The sequence below is a fragment of the Coregonus lavaretus genome, assembly GCF_964263955.1.
Source record: "Coregonus lavaretus genome assembly, chromosome: 13".
NCBI classification, from domain to species: Eukaryota; Metazoa; Chordata; class Actinopteri; order Salmoniformes; family Salmonidae; genus Coregonus; species Coregonus lavaretus.
This window is the reverse complement of record NC_140000.1, coordinates 35,219,153-35,240,622: the sequence shown is the minus strand read 5'-3', so window position 1 is coordinate 35,240,622 and position 21,470 is coordinate 35,219,153. Positions and strand designations below refer to the sequence as shown.

Genomic DNA, 21,470 nt, shown 5'->3' with positions numbered 1-21,470 from the left:
TCTAGTCTAGCAAAACAACTCACCCCCCTTTTCCTCCAGCGGTGGTGGTGGTGGCTTTTTCCGGCCCAGTGGAGAAATGCTAGGGGCAGTGCAGCGTGAGCAGTTCATACAACTGGGTTAATAAGCGGCAAGATTAGACAGTGAAGGGTCTGACTTTACCGGCGGATGGGATTAGGGCTTTGTTTTGGCTGGCAGCGAGCCAGACTCCAGCGCTATGAGCGGGCGGGACAATGGAGGCACAGTAACCGATCACAAGGCCCAGCCCTAAGTCCCCAGGGGGCTCTGCCAGCCAAGGCCACGCGGGCACCAAGGGTATACAGTAGTTACACAGTCAGTCAGGCGGTCCCCATACCAGTTCCAGGGCTCTCCCCATGGGCACAGAGAATCCACACTCCCTTCATGCCAGATCACTTTCTTGGGCTTATATACCCCTCATACAGAGGAGAGTTAATGTACACTCTTAGAAGTAAAGGAGCCTGGAAGAAGCTTTTGGGTTCTAAAAATTGTCACACAGGGGGAACCTTTCACATGGGAACCTATTCTAATATTCTAATATAATATTAACATTGCTGATTACATATACAGTTGAAGTCAGAAGTTTACATACACTTAGGTTGGAGTCATTCAAACTTGTTTTTCAACAACTCCACAAATTTCTTGTTAACAAACTATAGTTTTGGCAAGTCGGTTAGGACATCTACTTTGTGCATGACACAAGTAATTTTTCCAACAATTGTTTACAGACGGATTATTTAACTTATAATTCACTGTATCACAATTCCAGTGGGTCAGAAGTTTACATACACTAAGTTGACTGTGCCTTTAAATAGCTTGGAAAATTCCAGAAAATAATGTCATGGCTTTAGAAGCTTTTGATAGGCTAATTGACATCATTTGAGTCAATTGGAGGTGTACCTGTGGATGTATTTCAAGGCCTATCTTCAAACTCAGTGCCTCTTTGCTTGACATCATGGGGAAATCAAAAGAAATCAGCCAAGACCTCAAAAAAAATTGTAGACATCCACAAGTCTGATTCATCCTTGAGAGCAATTTCCAAACGCCTGATGGTACCACGTTCATCTGTACAAACAATAGTACGCAAGTATAAACACCATGGGACCACGCATACCGCTCAGGAAGGAGACGCGTTCTGTCTCCTAGAGATGGACCTTGTGAAGATGCTGGAGGAAACAGGTACAAAAGTATCTATATCCACAGTAAAACGAGTCCTATATCGACATAACCTGAAAGGCCACTCAGCAAGGAAGAAGCCACTGCTCCAAAACCGCCATAAAAAAGCCAGACTACGGTTTGCAACTGCACATGGGGACAAAGATCGTATTTTTTTGAGAAATGTAGTCTGGTCTGATGAAACAAAAATAGAACTGTTAGGCCATAATGACCATCGTTATGTTTGGAGGAAAAAGGGGGACGCTTGCAAGCCGAAAAACACCATCCCAACCGTGAAGAACGGGGGTGGCAGCATCATGCTGTGGGGGTGCTTTGCTGCAGGAGGGACTGGTGCACTTCATAAAATAAATGGCATCATGAGGAAGGAAATTATGTGGATATATTGAAGCAACATCTCAAGAAATCAGTCAGGAAGTTAAAGCTTGGTTGCAAATGGGTCTTCCATATGGACAATGACCCCAAGCATACTTCCAAAGTTGTGGCAAAATGGCTTAAGGACTACAAAGTCAAGGTATTGGAGTGGCCATCACAAAGCCCTGACCTCAATCCTATATAAAATGTGTGGGCAGAACTGAAAAAGCGTGTGCGAGGAAGGAGGCCTACAAACCTGACTCAGTTACACCAGCTCTGTCAGGAGGAATGGGCCAATTATTATTATTGTGGGAAGCTTGTGGAAGGCTACCCAAAACGTTTGACCCAAGTTAAACAATTTAAAGGCAATGCTACCAAATACTAATTGAGTGTATGTAAACTTCTGACCCACTGGGAATGTGATGAAAGAAATAAAAGCTGAAATAAATCATTCACTCTACTATTATTCTGACATTTCACATTCTTAAAATAAAGTGGTGATCCTAACTGACCTAAGACAGGGAATTTTTAGTAGGATGAAATGTCAGGAATTGTGAAAAACTGAGTTTAAATGTATTTGGCTAAGGTGTATGTAAACTTCCGACTTCAACTGTAGAGCCATGACAGTCATCTGATGCAATTACCACTTTATATAGTAATAAAGTGATAACTATTCCAACATTGGGATTTGCATAGGCTCTTGAGGAACTCATACATGTCTGTAATCCTCATTGAAACTACAAAACTGTCAGTGTTCAACCTTAAGAAGTGATGACAATACAACAGAACAGATTAACAGGAATTACATGTACTCTCACGGGTGGCCAAAAATATATATCTGAAAGCCACGCCCTTACTAAGCCTCGCCCCCAGTATTCTCATCTGACCTGCTGGGTCATATCTTAATAACCCAGCATCAATAACTCAGCATCAACAGCCCAACCTGGCTCTTTTTAAAGAAAACAACCCAACTAAGTGACCCAATTCCTGCAGCATTTTTAAGAGTGTAGGCTAGGTTGAAGATAGCTAATGATTTAAGCCAACACCTAATAATTATCATCAAAAACAAACATTACCATCACAATAAACTTTGTGGAATTAAAACAGGAGGCTACGGTCATATAGTATAATTGGCTTGACGGCCAATGTTGTATTATTAATAATAATATATCCAAAGCTACTTACAGCCATACGTGAATACATTTTACCTATGGGTGGTCTGTCACGTGTGTCAGTGTAATACGGTGGATCGAAGTCAAGCGCAGGACACAGAACTCTATGAAACGTACTTTACTGAATAAGTAAAGAAAATAATATAAAATACCTCCACACAGGGAGGAACAAACCCGCTCACCTACGACACACGAAACGAAAAACAAACACGCACAAAACACACTGGGAGCCACCGGGTTAAATAGGGAAGGAATAATTACATGATGGGAAACAGGTGTGTGACAATCGGACAACAACAGGTAGAACATAGAAACATAGAACATAGATCGGCAGCAGCTAGTATTCCGGTGACGACGAACGCCGAAGCCTGCCCGAGCAAGGAGGAGGGGCAGCCTCGGCTAAATCCGTGACATGTTCCCGGGAATCAAACCCACTATCCTGGCGTTGCAAGCGCCAAACCTGGGGAACAACAGTATGTTAAGGGGGGGAAGAAAGGGGAAAATAAAAAGGGGAAGGGGAATTGTGGACATGTAGGTCCCAAGTTCCAATCCCGCCTAAATAAAATATCTTAACAACCACTATAGTCTCCAAAAGTTGTAAATTGTCAATAACAATGGCTATCCTTTAGTTAAATTGGCAACTATTAGCATGCAACAATATAATGATTTACAGTACGATTGATTAGCTATTACTCTCGGATCTTACTTTGTTATTTGAAAAGTTAAATTCGCCCCCACATTTTCTATCAGGATTACTGTTGGTCGCGCTAGCTTCAGCCAACCAGCTTGCTTTTTTCTTTCACGTCATCCATAATTCAAAGATGAGACGCTATTATGTGTGTCCTTCTTCCAAAGAAGGAGAAGCTGTACATGATTGGCTTATGAAACATGGACAACTGGATGTTTGACAGCCTTACGTGAGTTAAGTGGCACCATGCTCTACCAACTGAGCTACAGAGGACCATATTCAACATTGCTATTAAAACAGTACTCATGTAGGAATGGGTCATTGTTTAGAAGTTGCTAGCAATCCCATAAAGCCATTGCCAAAATCCACATATTTTCATCTTCTTCAGAGTCTAGCAGCACAACAAATCCAACGGCAAAATACATTGAAAGTGCTCTGTACTAGAGGTCTTCACGGATCCACCTGTACCCGAATACTGGAGACCCGATCCGGGACCCAAGTGGGTTGGGATCCAGAATTCCAAATAATGTCACGGGTCTGGGTCGGATCTTATATGATTGTCACGGTTCTCGGTATGTGTAATTTTAACTGACTTGTACAGAAGGGCCCGTACAGATCTGAATGTGACTGCTGGAGTAGAGAGAGAGAAAGTTTATAATTTATGCTGCTGCTCTTGCTTTTCACGAGAGTGGAGCATGGCACATGTAGCTTCTTGTTGTTGTTGGCCAATCATAAGTCATCAAAGCGGAAATAGGCTACAGTGATATAGCCTCCGTGTGTGGCAAAAGTGGAAACAAAGCTTGTGATACACTGTATAATGTAAAGCCAGAAGCAGTCTATGGCAGGGCCACTCTTGTGATATAGGCCGGATAGCTGGGTTGATTTGATGACTATTCAGATTCCCCTAGCTTGCTATGCTAACGGCAATGTCATGGTGTACCTGATGTGTTTGAGAATGTATGGTCTTTCTATCAGGAACAGTAACCTCATAATGATTTGGTTGACATTTATTTGAAGGTTATCACTTTACTACAGCAGCACTCTGGTGATCTGAGAGAGTTTTAAATTAGCAGGGAGAGCTGTTAGAATGTTCTGGACTTGTATGTCAGGCCGAGGTTATTATCTGGGTGGTTTTTGGCTTGCCTCACCCCTTGGCCCAGGTCTACAATGTGACTAACCTTCAGGAAGTCTTTTAATGGAATGCCCCCTTGCATGTTCTCAACTCCACTGCCTGACTAGAAATGCGTTTGACAGTTGAACCATTGTAAAGCTCTCTACAGATGGTGTTTCTCACCGGGCATAAGTATATTTTTGGATTTAAATCTTCGATTGAGCACCCTGCTTCACTGCATTTCTGATGATCTGGTACTTTTTTGAGTAGAGTTCAGTGTTCTTGGCGGTCTAAGGCACTACAGTGCTTGAGGCTACAGATCCGGGTTCGGTCCCGGGCTGTGTCGCAGCCGGCCGCGACCGGGAGACCCATAAAGCGACGCACAATTGGCCCAGCGTCATCCGGGTTAGGGGAGGGTTTGGCCGGCCGGGATGTCCTTGTCCATTCGCGCTCTAGCGACTCCTGTGGCAGGCCGGGCGCATGCACGCTGACACGGTCGCCAGTTGTACAGTGTTTCCTCCGACACATTGGTGCGGCTGGCTTCCAGGTTAAGCGAACAGTGTGTCAAAAAGCAGTGCGGCTTGGCAGGGCCGTGTTTCGGAGGACGCATGGCTCTCGACCTTCGCCTCTCCCGAGTCCGTACGGGAGTTGCAGCGATTGGACAAGACTGTAACTACCAATTGGATATCACGAAATTGGGGAGAAAAACCGGTAAAAAGTAAAAATAAATGTTTTTAAAGACTTCAGTATTCTTGATTAGGTCTTATACAGTATACTGTGCTTATATTCCTAATTTTTCCTTAATTTTCAGTGTATGGTTAATTACGTCTCAGCATCACAAACTTTTTATTTTGGTCTGAATAGGCTTTGTTAAGGGCCAACATTACGGCTATAAGTGGCCCTCATAAACATTGGCAGAGACATTTAAAAAGTGAAAGAGACAAACAATATTTGGCATTTTCTCATGCTTATGAGCTAGATGTTTGCTGTCAAGCCTCTGTGTAATTGCTTTGATTGATACATCTAAAGAGGCACTTGAAAGATGGTGCATTCTGATTTTCTCTTTGAAGACCACAGCATGGGCAGCATTTCAATCACAACACCCACTGCGTCTCCTAATGGCACACTCACACAGGCTAACCTGCGTGTACTGTAGTAACGATGGCTGCCAACCCCTCTGGCATGACTGGCACAGTATGTGCGGGCGGTAGGGCATCAGTGTCCCCTATGTGGACTTTCTGTTTCTGCTTTCAAGCTCACCAATTAACTCCACTCTCCTGCCTTCCACACACAGACCGACGACGTGCCAGTATAATGGTTTGAGCTGCAATTTATCACCTCTACTTTCGGCGTTACACATTTTTCTGTCAAGTGTAGTTAACCAAGTGTGCTCAGTCTTATTCCCCATCACCCGGAATGGTTATAAAAGTATTCATAATTTATTTGCTTGGAGTTTGCTGACAGATCTGGTTTTGGAAAGCTAGGCTGGGCATGGTCGCAGTGACTGTACAATCAGGGCTCCGTCACTGTCCCGCCACTATCACACAAGCCAAAGTATGTACAGTGGGGAAAAAAAGTATTTAGTCAGCCACCAATTGTGCAAGTTCTCCCACTTAAAAAGATGAGAGAGGCCTGTAATTTTATCATAGGTACACGTCAACTATGACAGACAAATTGAGAATTTTTTTCTCCAGAAAATCACATTGTAGGATTTTTAATGAATTTATTTGCAAATTATGGTGGAAAATAAGTATTTGGTCACCTACAAACAAGCAAGATTTCTGGCTCTCACAGACCTGTAACTTCTTCTTTAAGAGGCTCCTCTGTCCTCCACTCGTTACCTGTATTAATGGCACCTGTTTGAACTTGTTATCAGTATAAAAGATACCTGTCCACAACCTCAAACAGTCACACTCCAAACTCCACTATGGCCAAGACCAAAGAGCTGTCAAAGGATACCAGAAACAAAATTGTAGACCTGCACCAGGCTGGGAAGACTGAATCTGCAATAGGTAAGCAGCTTGGTTTGAAGAAATCAACTGTGGGAGCAATTATTAGGAAATGGAAGACATACAAGACCACTGATAATCTCCCTCGATCTGGGGCTCCACGCAAGATCTCACCCCGTGGGGTCAAAATGATCACAAGAACGGTGAGCAAAAATCCCAGAACCACACGGGGGGACCTAGTGAATGACCTGCAGAGAGCTGGGACCAAAGTAACAAAGCCTACCATCAGTAACACACTATGCCGCCAGGGACTCAAATCCTGCAGTGCCAGATGTGTCCTCCTGCTTAAGCCAGTACATGTCCAGGCCCATCTGAAGTTTGCTAGAGTGCATTTGGATGATCCAGAAGAGGATTGGGAGAATGTCATATGGTCAGATGAAACCAAAATATAACTTTTTGGTAAAAACTCAACTTGTCGTGTTTGGAGGACAAAGAATGCTGAGTTGCATCCAAAGAACACCATACCTACTGTGAAGCATGGGGGTGGAAACATCATGCTTTGGGGCTATTTTTCTGCAAAGGGACCAGGACGACTGATCCGTGTAAAGGAAAGAATGAATGGGGCCATGTATCGTGAGATTTTGAGTGAAAACCTCCTTCCATCAGCAAGGGCATTGAAGATGAAACGTGGCTGGGTCTTTCAGCATGACAATGATCCCAAACACTCCGCCCGGGCAAAGAAGGAGTGGCTTCGTAAGAAGCATTTCAAGGTCCTGGAGTGGCCTAGCCAGTCTCCAGATCTCAACCCCATAGAAAATCTTTGGAGGGAGTTGAAAGTCCGTGTTGCCCAGCGACAGCCCCAAAACATCACTGCTCTAGAGGAGATCTGCATGGAGGAATGGGCCAAAATACCAGCAACAGTGTGTGAAAACCTTGTGAAGACTTACAGAAAACGTTTGACCTGTGTCATTGCCAACAAAGGGTATATAACAAAGTATTGAGAAAGTTTTGTTATTGACCAAATACTTATTTTCCACCATAATTTGCAAATAAATTCATTAAAAATCCTACAATGTGATTTTCTGGATATTTTTTTCTCATTTTGTCTGTCATGGTGAAAATTACAGGCCTCTCTCATCTTTTTAAGTGGGAGAACTTGCACAATTGGTGGCTGACTAAATACTTTTTTTCCCCACTGTATATGCTGGAACACGTTTGATTGGAGAACCATCTGATGAGTGAACATGTAGTTCATCTGAAACATTCTTACAAGAGTTTAAAAACAGCATGTATTTAGTTTTGCCCGTATTAAGCAGAAGTGTTAAATCAGCATGGGATTCCTACATAGATTCCTGCAAATGATTGCCTTGATGCAGTGAGGAATTACCCCTGTATTTTTATGGGCTGGTTTCTGTTTGTCTTGATAGTCTTTGTATTTTAATGTCCAAAGCATCCTGCAATTAAGTTTTCATAGCGTTTACTGGAGCTAAAAAAGAGAGCTGAATGTGTGTGAATGTTTTAGTCAGTTTGTTTGTGGATCGTTTCTGTGTGTGTCATCATTATGCCTCCCTATGTGTCTGTGTTTTTTAGTCAAAAAAAAAACAGCACCATAGGTTTAAGAGTGGGTTAAGGAGGAAATCAGCTTGAAATAGATTTTCAATTAAAATGGCAATTTAGCCGCAGTTTGAGAGGAGGGCTCTTGCTCCATTCCGGATGGGCAGATTTGCATAATTGTCCCATATGGCCTGAATTAGCATCTGTAAATCTTAATTTGATAATGCATCTCCTCGTCGAGGTGGCAAAACGGAATTGGATTACGGTCTTGGATCTCATTAGTGTTGTTTGACAAAGGTCCTTTTCATAACACCAAGATGTCATCAGCTGAAATTTGAAGGAAATGAATTCCTTTTTATAGCGGCATATTGGTCCAGCGCCATCTTCTCAATTCGGTTAATTTCCCTTTCAGCAAATCCTCCTTTCTCTCTTTAAACACTTCACCTCAGCTTTTGGCTTACATATTGTTTGACATTCACTGGTGTTATATCTTTATAAGTGACTATCATTTTAGCTGATTGAATGCCTCCTCAGTATTCCACTCATGGGCCTCTATTTTGAGTGTCATTCAATCCAATATGCTGGTCCCTAAAGATGTAAGAAAATCCTACAGTGAATGTTTGTCTTATTTTCATCTGTTGAAGATAATTTGCTTTGTGATTTTATTGTAAAAATAGCATTTTCATTATCGTTCAGCCAAAATTATATATTCTTTCTTATATTTTCTTTCATGCTAGGTGCATCGTTACTGCCTGCATTCTACAGGATGCAAAGCATTGGCAATGTTCCCACCTCTGATCTCTGTATTCTCAATTTTTTTCAGGAAACCAGAATAAACTGCATCCGAATAGCCCGCAAAGGTAATTCAACATGAATATTTTCATTGAACAATACGGTGACCTTCCATGGATCTCCCTGAGTCTCTGAAGTCCTGTAGGCTTTACTATAGCATGTTGACCTTACACTCTAAATGCAACTCCAAAGATGAAAAGATGTGTTGGGTTCAGGTCCGAACCCTAGTTTTTGTGCTGGTATTCCAGACATGTACAGTAGATGGAGTTTAGCATGCAGGACAAGCAGCGGGATTTCTCTGAAGATCCATGTTGTTTAGTGATGTGCCAGACTCCTGTGAGCTTTCCTCTCCTTGCCTTCAGAGAAAAGGACAGCAAGCAGGGAAAGATTCGAGGTCAGGCTTTCATCATGTTTGTTTGGGGGGACACAGCAATATCAAAGGCAGTTCCACTATTCCTGTCAGACAGCTACACTACGCAGAGGGGGAGGGAAACATCTGAGGGCTTTTGACCCCTGTCTGCTCAAGAAGGGCCCTTCACATCAAAAATACATATGGAACTACTTGAGCCCATCAATATGAGCAATGTTTCTCCCCTCTTCCTCCCTCCCACTCTCTCCCACCCTGCCACAGGTACTCAAAGGGACATGAAAAGGGCATAGAAATTGACTCTGAGTACTGATGGCACGACAGGCTCTCCCCCTCTGCTGGTGTGCGATGTCGGATCGTAGTGACTAAAAGTAATGTATTTATAGTTATCATAGTGCTGCAACAGTAAGCTAGTCTTGCTAGTAAATTGACTTGGCGAGGTGTACTTTTCGGTGAAGGCCTCTTTTTGTGACTGAATAAAGAAGAGACCAGGCGCTCTTGAAGCATGAAGCCAAAAGGCAAGGCCAGCCATTTTAGCTCTGCGTCTCATTCCATCTGCTCCTCACAGACACCCAGTTGGGCTTTGATTAATTACGCCTCGACACATTGATGAACTTTACACAGTACGTGCCTCTTTTCTCTGGCACATACTGAAGGGGAAGGCAACGCGAGAGAGAGAGGGAAATAAAGTAAACATAAAGGGCCTTGATGAGAACCCTATGAAAATGTATTTGAACATTCAGCCACATTGTATTTTAACCCCCAAAATAGCTTTAAAATGGGTTATAATCAACATTAGATACTTTAATCAGCTTTTTAACATCCTGCTTGAAAAACAGGAAATAATATGATGTTCGACAGGGTTAAGTAAGAAGGCCAACTTTAGAAACCACAACTGATGTAACTAAACTGACCAATAGGATACCCCAGATTATTTTACATTTCAAGGTACGACACATCAGTACCAGTGCTTAGTCATTTTTTATATATGTGATCCCTCTAACGTTAAACATGGTTGCTGCTGTATCACCTGATTTTACTGGTTGTGAAGCATTACTTTTAAACAGCCTAACACCAGCAAAGTGGAGGCAAATTATTTGGGTTTAGATAACAAAGCTGGAGATTACATATCAACTTCCAGGTGACAGTTTGATTAACAATCTCTTGGCAGCCCCCAACACAACAATAGACTTCCATTTCTCCTCTAAGTGCCAATTTCCATTCTCAGCCAGCCGGCAGGTGTATGGATTAATGTGGAAAAAATATAATGTTTGGCTTAATAGAAATTCTCAGACTAAATGTGTCATGACGGTCGTATCTGTCCAGGGTGTCAGATATGTTATTAGCATGAAAAATATAGGCCTACTCCTGTATTCCACATGATGAATTGAAGTTATATATGACTTCTCCATCTCTCTGTGTTGGTAGGAACAAAGTATTTAATACATTTTCTGCCAACTACAGTGCCTTCAGAAAGTATTCACACCCCTTGACTTTTCCCACATTTTGTTGTGTTACAGCCTGAATTTAAAATGGATTAAATAGATATTGTTTTGTCACAGGCCTACACAAAATACCCCATAATGTCAAAGTGGAATTATGTTTTTCGTCATTTTTTCAATTAATATGAAATGAAAAGCGGAAATGTCTTGAGTCAATAAGTATGCAACCCCTTTCTTATGGCAAGCGTATATACAGTTCCTTCGGAAAGTATTCAGACCCCTTGACTTTTTCCACATTTGGTACGTTACAGCCTTATTCTAAAAGCAATCTACACACAATATCCTGTAATGACAAAGCGAAAACAGCTTTTTATAGCGAAAGCAAATGTATTAACAATTTAAAACAGAAATACCTTATTTACGTAAGTATTCCGACCCTTTGTTATGAGACTCAAAATTGAGCTCAGGTGCATCCTTGAGATGTTTCTACAACTTGATTGGAGTCCACCTGTGGAAAATTCAATTGATTGGACATGATTTGGAAAGGCACACACCTGTCTATATAAGGTCCCACAGTTGACAGTGCATGTCAGAGCAAAAACCAAGCCATGAGGTCGAAGGAATTCAAAAGAAATCAAATTTTATTTGTCACATGCAGATGTTATTGCGGGTGTAGCGAAATGCTTGTGCTTCTAGCTCCGACAGTGCAGTAATATCTAACAAGTAATATCTAACAATTTCACAACATATACCCAATACACACAAATATAGTAAGGAATGGAATTTAAGAATATATACATGGACAAGCAATGACAGAGCGGCATGGACTAAGATACAGTAGAATATTATAGAATACAGTATATACAGTGGGGAGAACAAGTATTTGATACACTGCCGATTTTGCAGGTTTTCCTACTTACAAAGCATGTAGAGGTCTGTAATTTGTATCATAGGTACACTTCAACTGTGAGAGACGGAATCTAAAACAAAAATCCAGAAAATCACATTGTATGATTTTTAAGTAATTCATTTGTATTTTATTGCATGACATAAGTATTTGATACATCAGAAAAGCAGAAATTAATATTTGGTACAGAAACCTTTGTTTGCAATTACAGAGATCATATGTTTCCTGTAGGTCTTGACCAGGTTTGCACACACTGCATCAGGGATTTTGGCCCACTCCTCCATACAGACCTTCTCCAGATCCTTCAGGTTTCGGGGCTGTCGCTGGGCAATACGGACTTTCAGCTCCCTCCAAAGATTTTCTATTGGGTTCAGGACCTTGAGATGCTTCTTACGGAGCCACTCCTTAGTTGCCCTGGCTGTGTGTTTCGAGTCGTTGTCATGCTGGAAGACCCAGCCACGACCCATCTTCAATGCTCTTACCTCAATACAGTGCAGTCGTCCTGTCCCCTTTGCAGAAAAGCATCCCCAAAGAATGATGTTTCCACCTCCATGCTTCACGGTTGGGATGGTGTTCTTGGGGTTGTACTCATCCTTCTTCTTCCTCCAAACACGGCGAGTGGAGTTTAGACCAAAAAGCTTTATTTTTGTCTCATCAGACCACATGACCTTCTCCCATTCCTCCTCTGGATCATCCAGATGGTCATTGGCAAACTTCAGATGGGCCTGGACATGCGCTGGCTTGAGCAGGGGGACCTTGCGTGCGCTGCAGGATTTTAATCCATGATGGCGTAGTGTGTTACTAATGGTTTTCTTTGAGACTGTGGTCCCAGCTCTCTTCAGGTCATTGACCAGGTCCTGCCGTGTAGTTCTGGGCTGATCCCTCACCTTCCTCATGATCATTGATGCCCCACGAGGTGAGATCTTGCATGGAGCCCCAGACTGAGGGTGATTGACCGTCATCTTGAACTTCTTCCATTTTCTAATAATTGCGCCAACAGTTGTTGCCTTCTCACCAAGCTGCTTGCCTATTGTCCTGTAGCCCATCCCAGCCTTGTGCAGGTCTACAATTTTATCCCTGATGTCCTTACACAGCTCTCTGGTCTTGGCCATTGTGGAGACGTTGGAGTCTGTTTGATTGAGTGTGTGGACAGGTGTCTTTTATACAGGTAACAAGTTCAAACAGGTGCAGTTAATACAGGTAATGAGTGGAGAACAGGAAACAGAAAAACTAACAGGTCTGTGAGAGCCGGAATTCTTACTGGTTGGTAGGTGATCAAATACTTATGTCATGCAATAAAATGCAAATTAATTACTTAAAAACAATGTGATTTTCTGGATTTTTGTTTTAGATTCCGTCTCTCACAGTTGAAGTGTACCTATGATAAAAATTACAGACCTCTACATGCTTTGTAAGTAGGAAAACCTGCAAAATCGGCAGTGTATCAAATACTTGTTCTCCCCACTGTACATATGAGATGAGTAATGTAAACATTATTAAAGTGACTAGTGTTCCATTTCTTAAAGTGGCCAGTGATTTCAATAGGCAGCAGCAGCCTCTAATGTGCTAGTGATGGCTATTTAACAGTCTGATGGCCTTGAGATAGAAGCTGTTTTTCATTCTCTCGGTCCCATAATTGTCCGTAGAGCTCCAAGACAACATTTTGTTGAGGCACAGATCTGGGGAAGGGTACCAAAACATTTCTGCAGCATTGAAGGTCCCCAAGAACACAGTGGCCTCGATCACTCTTAAATGGAAGAAGTTTGTAACCACCAAGACTCTTCCTAGAGCTTGTCGCCCGGCCAAACTGAGCAATCGGGGGAGAAGGGCCTTGGTCAGGGAGGTGACCAAGAACCCGATGTTTACTCTGACAGAGCTCTAGAGTACCTCTGTGGAGACGGGACAACCATCTCTGCAGCACTCCACCAATCAGGCCTTTATGATAGAGTGGCCAGACGGAAGCCACTCCTCAGTAAAAGGCACATGACAGCCCACTTGGAGTTTGCCAAAAGGCACCTAAAGACTCTCAGACCATGAGAAACAAGATTATCTGGTCTGATGAAACAAAGATTGAACTCTTTGACCTGAATGCCAAGCGTCACATATCGAGGTAACCTTGCACAATCAGTGGCAGGGACTGGGAGACTAGTCAGGATTGAGGCAAAGATGAACAGAGCAAAGTACAGAGAGATCGATGAAAACCTGCTCCAGAGCTCTCAGGACCTCAGACTGGCACGAAGGTTCACCTTTCAACAGGACAACGACTGTAAGCACACAGCCAAGACAACGCAGGAGTGACTTCGGGACAAGTCTGTGAATGTCCTTGAGTGGCCCAGCCAGAGCCCGGACTTAAACCTGATCGAAAATCTCTGGAGAGACCTGAAAATAGCTGTGCAGCAACGCTCCCCATTTAACCTGATAGAGCTTGAGAAGACTCCCCAAATACAGGTGTGCCAAGCTTGTAGCGTCAAACCCAACAAGACTCGAGGCTGTAATCGCTGCCAAAGGTGCTTCAACAAAGTACTGAGTAAAGGGTCTGAATACTTATGTAAATGTAATTTTTCTGGGGGTTTTTTTGCAAGAAATTCTAAAAACCTGTTTTTGCTTTGTCATTATGGGGTATTGTGTGTAGATTGATGAGGGAAAAAAATAATTTCATCAATTTTAGAATAAGGCTATAACCTAACAAAAAAGTCAAGGGGTCTGAATACTTTCCAAAGGCATTGTAAGTTCAGGAGTAAAAATGTGCTTAACAAGTCACATAATAAGTTGCATGGACTAACTCTGTGTGCAATAATAGTCTTTAACATGATTTTTGAATGACTACCTCATCTCTGTACCCCACACATACAATTATCTGTAAGGTCCCTCAGTCGAGCAGTGAATTTCAAACAGAGATTCAACCACAAAGATCAGGGAGGTTTTCCATAGCCTCGCAAAGAATGGCACCTATTGGTAGATTAATAAAAAAAGCAGACATTGAATATCCCTTTGAGCATGGTGAAGTTATTAATTACACTTTGGATGGTGTATCAACACACCCAGATACAGGCGTCCTTCATAACTCAGTTGCCGGAGAGGAAGGAAACTGCTAAGGGATTTCACCATGAGGCCAATGGTAACTTTAAAACAGGTACAGAGTTTAATGGCTGTGACAGGAGAATGGATCAACAGGATGGATCAACAACATTGTAGTTACTCCACAATACTATCCTAAATGACAGAGTGAAAAGAAGGAAGCCTGTACCAAATACAAATATTACAAAACATGCATCCTGTTTGCAACAAGTCATTAACGTAATACTACAAGAAATGTGGCAAAGCAAGTCAGTTTTTGTCCTGAATAAATTTGGGGAAAATCCAATACAACATTATTGAGTTCCACTCTCCATATTTTCAAGCATAGTGGTGGCTGCATCATGTAATGGATATGATTGTAATCGTTAAGGACGGGAATATTTCAGGATAAAACAATTAATGTAATGGAGCTAAGCACATGCAAAATCCTAGAGGAAAACCTGGATCAGTCAGCTTTCCACCAGACACTGGGAGATGAATTCACCTTTCAGCAGGACAATAACCTAAAACACAAGGCCATATCTACACTGGGGTTGCTTACCAAGAAGACAGTGAATGTTCCTGAGTGGCCAAATTACAGATTTGACTTAAATCTATTTGAAAATCTATGGCAAGACCTGAAAATGGTTGTCTAGCAATGACAAACAACCATTTTGACAGAACTTGAAGAATTTTGAAAAGAATAATGGGCAAATATTTCACAATCCAGGTGTAGAAAGCTCTTAGAGACTTGCCCAGAAAGACTCACAGCTGTAATCGCTGCCAAAGGTGCTTCTACAAAATATTGACTCAGGGGTTTAAATGCTTATGTAAATTAGATATTTCTGTATTTCATTTTCAATACATTTGCAAAAATTTCAAAAAACATGTTTTCACTTTGTCATTATGTGGTATTGTGTGTAGATGGGTGAGAGAAACAAATCCATGTAATCCATTTTGAGTTCAGGCTGTAACATAACAAAATGTGGAATAAGTCAAAGTGTATGAATACTTTTTGAAGGGAGGCTGGCTGAATTACAGTGCCTTGCAAAAGTATTCATCCCCCTTGGTGTTTTCCCTATTTTGTTGCATTACAACCTGTAATTTAAATCAAACAGATCAGGGACAAAGTTGTGGAGAAGTACAGATCAAGGTTGGTTTATAAAAAATATCTGAAACTTTGAACATCCCACGGAGCACCATGAAATCCATTATAAAAAAATTGAAAGAATATGGTACCACAACAAACCTGCCAAGAGAGGGCCGCCCACCAAAACTCACGGACCAGGCAAGGAGGACATTAATCAGAGAGGCAACAAAGAGACCAAAGATAACCCTGAAGGAGCAGCAAAGCTCCACAGTGGAGATTGGAGTATCTGTCCATAGGACCACTTTAAGCCGTACACTCCACAGAGCTGGGCTTTATGGAGGAGTGGCCAGAAAAAAGCCATTGCTTAAAGAAAAAAATAAGCAAACATGGTTAATGATGTGGGAGACTCCCCAAACATATGGAAGAAGGTACTCTGGTCAGATGAGACAAAAATTGAGCTTTTTGGCCATCAAGGAAAACGCTATGTCTGGCGCAAACCCAACACCTCTCATCACCCCGAGAACACCATCCCCACAGTGAAGCATGGTGGTGGCAGCATCATGCTGTGGGGATGTTTTTCATCGGCAGGGACTGGGAAACTGGTCAGAATTGAAGGAATGATGGATGGCGCTAAATACAGGGAAATTCTTGAGGGAAACCCGTTTCAGTCTTCCAGAGATTTGAGACTGGGATGGAGGCTCACCTTCCAGCAGGACAATGACCCTAAGCGTACTGCTAAAGCAACACCCGAGTGGTTTAAAGGGAAACATTTAAATGTCTTGGAATGGCCTATTCAATGCCCAGACCTCAATCCAATTGAGAATCTGTGTAATGACTTAAAGATTGCTGTTCACCAGCGTAACCCATCCAACTTGAAGGAGCTGGAGCAGTTTTGCCTTGAGGAATGGGCAAAAATCCCAGTGGCTAGATGTGCCAAGCTTATAGAGACATACCCCAAGAGTCTTGCAGCTGTAATTGCTGCAAAAGGTGGCTCTACAAGTATTGACTTTGGGGGGGTGAATAGTTATGCACGCTCAAGTTTTCTATTTTTTTTGTCTTATTTCTTGTTAGTTTCACCAAAAAAAGTATTTTGCATCTCCGAACCGACTAGGTGAAAAATCTGTCTGTGCCCTTGAGCAAGGCACTTAACCCTAATTGCTCCTGTAAGTCGCTCTGGATAAGAGCGTCTGCTAAATGACTAATTATTATTAATTATTATTCAAAGTGGTAGGCATGTTGTGTAAATCAAATGATACAAACCCCCCAAAAATCCATTTTAATTCCAGGTTGTAAGGCAACAAAATAGGAAAAATGCCAAGGGGGGTGAATACTTTCACAAGCCACTGTAGTTATACCTGTCACCCTTGTATGTCAAGCATACTTGTGATACACAAAAAGATTACCTGTGATACTCGTGTACAGAACCCCAAGGCAGGTGTATCCTCTCTGTCAGGGAAGACATAGCTCAGAGTCCATTTAGTCTACATGAACTCTACACCAATGAATAAATGTGATAGACTGTAAAAACATTTGAGTCAGAGTACATACATGGCTGCTAAAACTTTGGGACTATCCCTTAGTATTGATCAAATGCAACGAGTCATGTACTTGGTGATGTTTCATTAACAAACCCTGGGCATCAACTAGAAACCTTTCCAAAAATTCCTGTAAGAAAACTAGATCTCGTCCTGATATTCTCCCCCATAGGGATGAGGTCGGTGAAATGCCCCTGGGCCTGGTTGCACAAGGAGAGGGCTAAAACATGGCTCCTTTTCCCTTTCCTCTTTCCTCTGCCCCAGATCTCATTCTGCCCTTGTGAGCCTCTTCATTCCAACCACTAGCTAGCTATCTAGACCTGTTTCCTTAGGCCAGCTCTGACTTTCTCCTCCACTAGAGAATGGCTGTGCTGTTCCAAAAGGCACAGTAGGGCTGGTTTCAGGGCTGCTTGGGCCGTAAGGAGAGGCTGACACTACACAGAGAAAGTAGATCAGTGGGTTCCTGCTACAAGACAAAAAAAGTGTATTGGTTCTCCTACCATTTCCATAAGTGTAGAGCTTTGTACCAGTGAGAGGAGTTAATATAATAATGGCCTTTACCGTATCTCACAGACACTGGGGCACCTTGCAATTATACGGGGGAAAGGGGAATACCTAGCCAGTTGCACAACTGAATACATTCAACCGAATCAGAGAAGTGTTGGGGGCTGCCTTAATCAACATCATTGGTGCCCAAGAAAGCAGTTGTTGGGATTAACTGCCTTGCTCAAGGGCAGAACAGTAGATTTTTCCACCTTGCCGGTTAGGGGATTCGAACTTGCAACCTTTCGGTTACTGGCCCAACGCTCTTAATGACTAGGCTACCTGCCACCCATAGTCTACTGTACTCGTGTGGATTTAAATAAACAACACTATAGTCTTGGATTTAGATTAGTATTGTCTTGGATTTCTTACACAAAAACGCGGTTGTACAGAATCTCTTTGTCTTCAAGCAAAGTCACATTCATTAGGGCACACAATTGAAAACGAAAAGGTCCAGGTAGGCTCTCTCTATTTCAGTCTGTGTTCTTGTGTTTGGTGCCCATTGAACAATACCCAGGTTCTCAGTGTGGCAAGTTTGTGAAGATCCTCCACAAAACATTCCCCCAGTCCTAGACAACTTTTATCCCTGGCCTCATACAGTATATTTCAACCCTCCTTTCCTGTTTATCACAAAGGGCTTTTGTTGTCGAAGGAGACGCAAACCTTTCCCCATGGCTATAAAAAGAGCAGAGAAATACCCAGTATGATTAGCCTATTATAAATGTTTTTATCATACATTCTGGTATCCAGACAGAGTTTCAATATGTAACAATCGTCCATTGAAACATACTGCCATAGAAATAAAGTAAACCATGCATATGAATGCGCAGATGTGGCGGTGAAGAGTCAGTCTGTTTTGAAACATTCTATATTTTCTCAGCAGTCATGTTGGTTAGTGTGAATGCAGCCATTGTGATGTTACGGGTCAGGATTTGACAGAGTGATGGCTGTTGTGTATGATAAGCATTGATTATTGATCTGCATTTTAAGCCTGTACATTTCTTCCTTTCTGTCTCCCTTCTTTTTTTCTGTCCCCCTCTCTCATCCCTCTCTGTCTGTATCTCTCCTTCCTTCTGTTTCTCTCGCTCTCTTGCTCTCTCTCTCTCTCCGCCCCCCTCTCTGTCCCCCCTCCTTTCTCTCTCCCTTCTTCTCTCCCTCTCTCTGCCTCTCCCCTCCTCCCTTCATCCCTCTCTCTCAGCGGCCTGTAAGGACCACCGGCGGGCTCTGGAGGTGTCCCAACACTCAGAGGAGATGGGGCTGATCCTGGGGGTGTGTGCTGGGGGCCTGGTGGTGCTCATCCTGCTCCTGGGGGCCATCATCATCATCATCAAGAAGGGGTGAGTCACTGGCCCACATTTTTATAACACCTCAGAGGCACATGATTACCACACAGCGTGTACATCCCGTTCCCTTATGGTGTACCAGAGGGACCACACCGCTCTCATCTGCAGGGCTTATCTGAGTGTGAAATATTTAATTAAAGGCGAATACAATTCAATTACTCACTTAATTATGCACGCCGGGCAGCGGCGTGACCCATAAATGAGAGGATAATTGGGAGGGAAAAGGTGTGCTTTAGGAGATGATTAGCCTAGCCACTAGCTCCCAAAGGTCTCACCTCCCCGCAGGTGGTGACAACGAGAGGGGCGCCCCACCCACCTTTATGGTGGCATATGACCCAGATGTTACACCCTACTCATATACTCCCTTTCACAGGAGTGACTTGATACTACCCTGAGGGGAGTGTCTGGGTTTTGCCCGCTTTTTAATGTCCCACTCTATATTGAAATGTATTTTTTATATCATGAATGATACAGTGCCCTCCATAATTTTTGGGACAGTGAAGCATTTTTTCTTATTTTGGCTGTATACTTCACAAGTTTGGATTTTAAATCAGACAATGACTATGAGGTTAAAGTGCAGACTGTCAGCTTGAATTTGAGGGTATTTTCATCCATATCGGGTGAACCGCTTAGAAATTACAGCACTTTTTGGACATAGTTTCCCCATTTTAGGGGAGCAAAGGTATTCGGACAAATTCACTTACAGTGGGGAGAACAAGTATCTGATACACTGCCGATTTTGCAGGTTTTCCTACTTACAAAGCATGTAGAGGTCTGTAATTTTTTATCATAGGTACACTTCAACTGTGAGAGACGGAATCTAAAACAAAAATCCAGAAAATCACAATGTATGATTTTTAAGTAATTAATTTGCATTTTATTGCATGACATAAGTATTTGATCACCTACCAACTAGTAAGAATTCCGGCTCTCACAGACATGTTAGTTTTTCTTTAAGAAGCCCTCCTGTTCTCCACTCATTACCTGTATTAACTGCACCTGTTTGAACTCGTTACCTGTATAAAAGACACCTGTCCACACACTCAATCAAACAGACTCCAACCTCTCCACAATGGCCAAGACCAGAGAGCTGTGTAAGGACATCAGGGATAAAATTGTAGACCTGCACAAGGCTGGGATGGGCTACAGGACAATAGGCAAGCAGTGAGAAGGCAACAACTGTTGGCGCAATTATTAGAAAATGGAAGAAGTTCAAGATGATGGTCAATCACCCTCGGTCTGGGGCTCCATGCAAGATCTCACCTCGTGGGGTATCAATGATCATGAGGAAGGTGAGGGATCAGCCCAGAACTACACGGCAGGACCTGGTCAATGACCTGAAGAGAGCTGGGACCACAGTCTCAAAGAAAACCATTAATAACACACTACGCCATCATGGATTAAAATCCTGCAGCACACGCAAGGTCCCCCTGCTCAAGCTGGCGCATGTTCAGGCCCGTCTGAAGTTTGCCAATGACCATCTGCATGATCCAGAGGAAGAATGGGAGAAGGTAATGTGGTCTGATGAGACAAAAATATAGCTTTTTGGTCTAAACTCCACTCGCTGTGTTTGGAGGAAGAAGAAGGATGAGTACAACCCCAAGAACACCATCCCAACAGTGAAGCATGGAGGTGGAAACATCATTCTTTGGGGATGCTTTTCTGCAAAGGGGACAGGACGACTGCACCGTATTGAGGGGAGGATGGATGGGGCCATATATCGCAAGATCTTGGCCAACAACCTCCTTCCCTCAGTAAGAGCATTGAAGATGGGTCATGGCTGGGTCTTCCAGCATGACAACGACCCGAAACACACAGCCAGGGCAACTAAGGAGTGGCTCCGTAAGAAGCATCTCAAGGTCCTGGAGTGGCCTAGCCAGTCTACAGACCTGAACCCAATAGAACATCTTTGGAGGGAGCTGAAAGTCCGTATTGCCCAGTGACAGCCCCGAAACCTGAAGGATCTGGAGAAGGTCTGTATGGAGGAGTGGGCCAAAATCCCTGCTGCAGTGTGTGCAAACCTGGTCAAGACCTACAGGAAACGTATGATCTCTGTAATTGCAAACAAAGGTATCTGTACCAAATATTAAGTTCTGCTTTTCTGATGTATCAAATACTTATGTCATGCAATAAAATGCAAATGAATTACTTAAAAATCATACAATGTGATTTTCTGGATTATTGTTTTAGATTCCTTCTCTCACAGTTGAAGTGTACCTATGATAACTCAGTTCATATTGTTTCCAGTCTGTTAAAGCATCAGTAGCTCTCTAATGTAGCATTTGCAAGGCTATGGAGAGGATATGAAAAGTAATTGATTAAAGGTTCCTGTTGGTTCCGGTTAGGTTCCCCCAAGTAGTTCAATAAAAAAACAGTTT

The 21,470-nt window shown here is 42.7% G+C and overlaps 1 protein-coding gene across 1 annotated transcript in view; it reads left to right on the top strand.

The window, feature by feature from the left end:
• The window catches only part of LOC311140713 (receptor-type tyrosine-protein phosphatase U), a gene marked incomplete at its 3' end in the record, with an annotated part of 426,520 nt that overhangs the window by 307,312 nt on the left and 97,738 nt on the right, over positions 1-21,470 (top strand). Inside the window, exons 13-14 of the mRNA XM_084175898.1 lie at positions 8,840-8,876; positions 18,948-19,086. Of these exons, the coding sequence (XP_084032024.1) occupies positions 8,840-8,876; positions 18,948-19,086 (176 nt within the window). The remainder of the gene's footprint in view (positions 1-8,839; positions 8,877-18,947; positions 19,087-21,470) is intronic.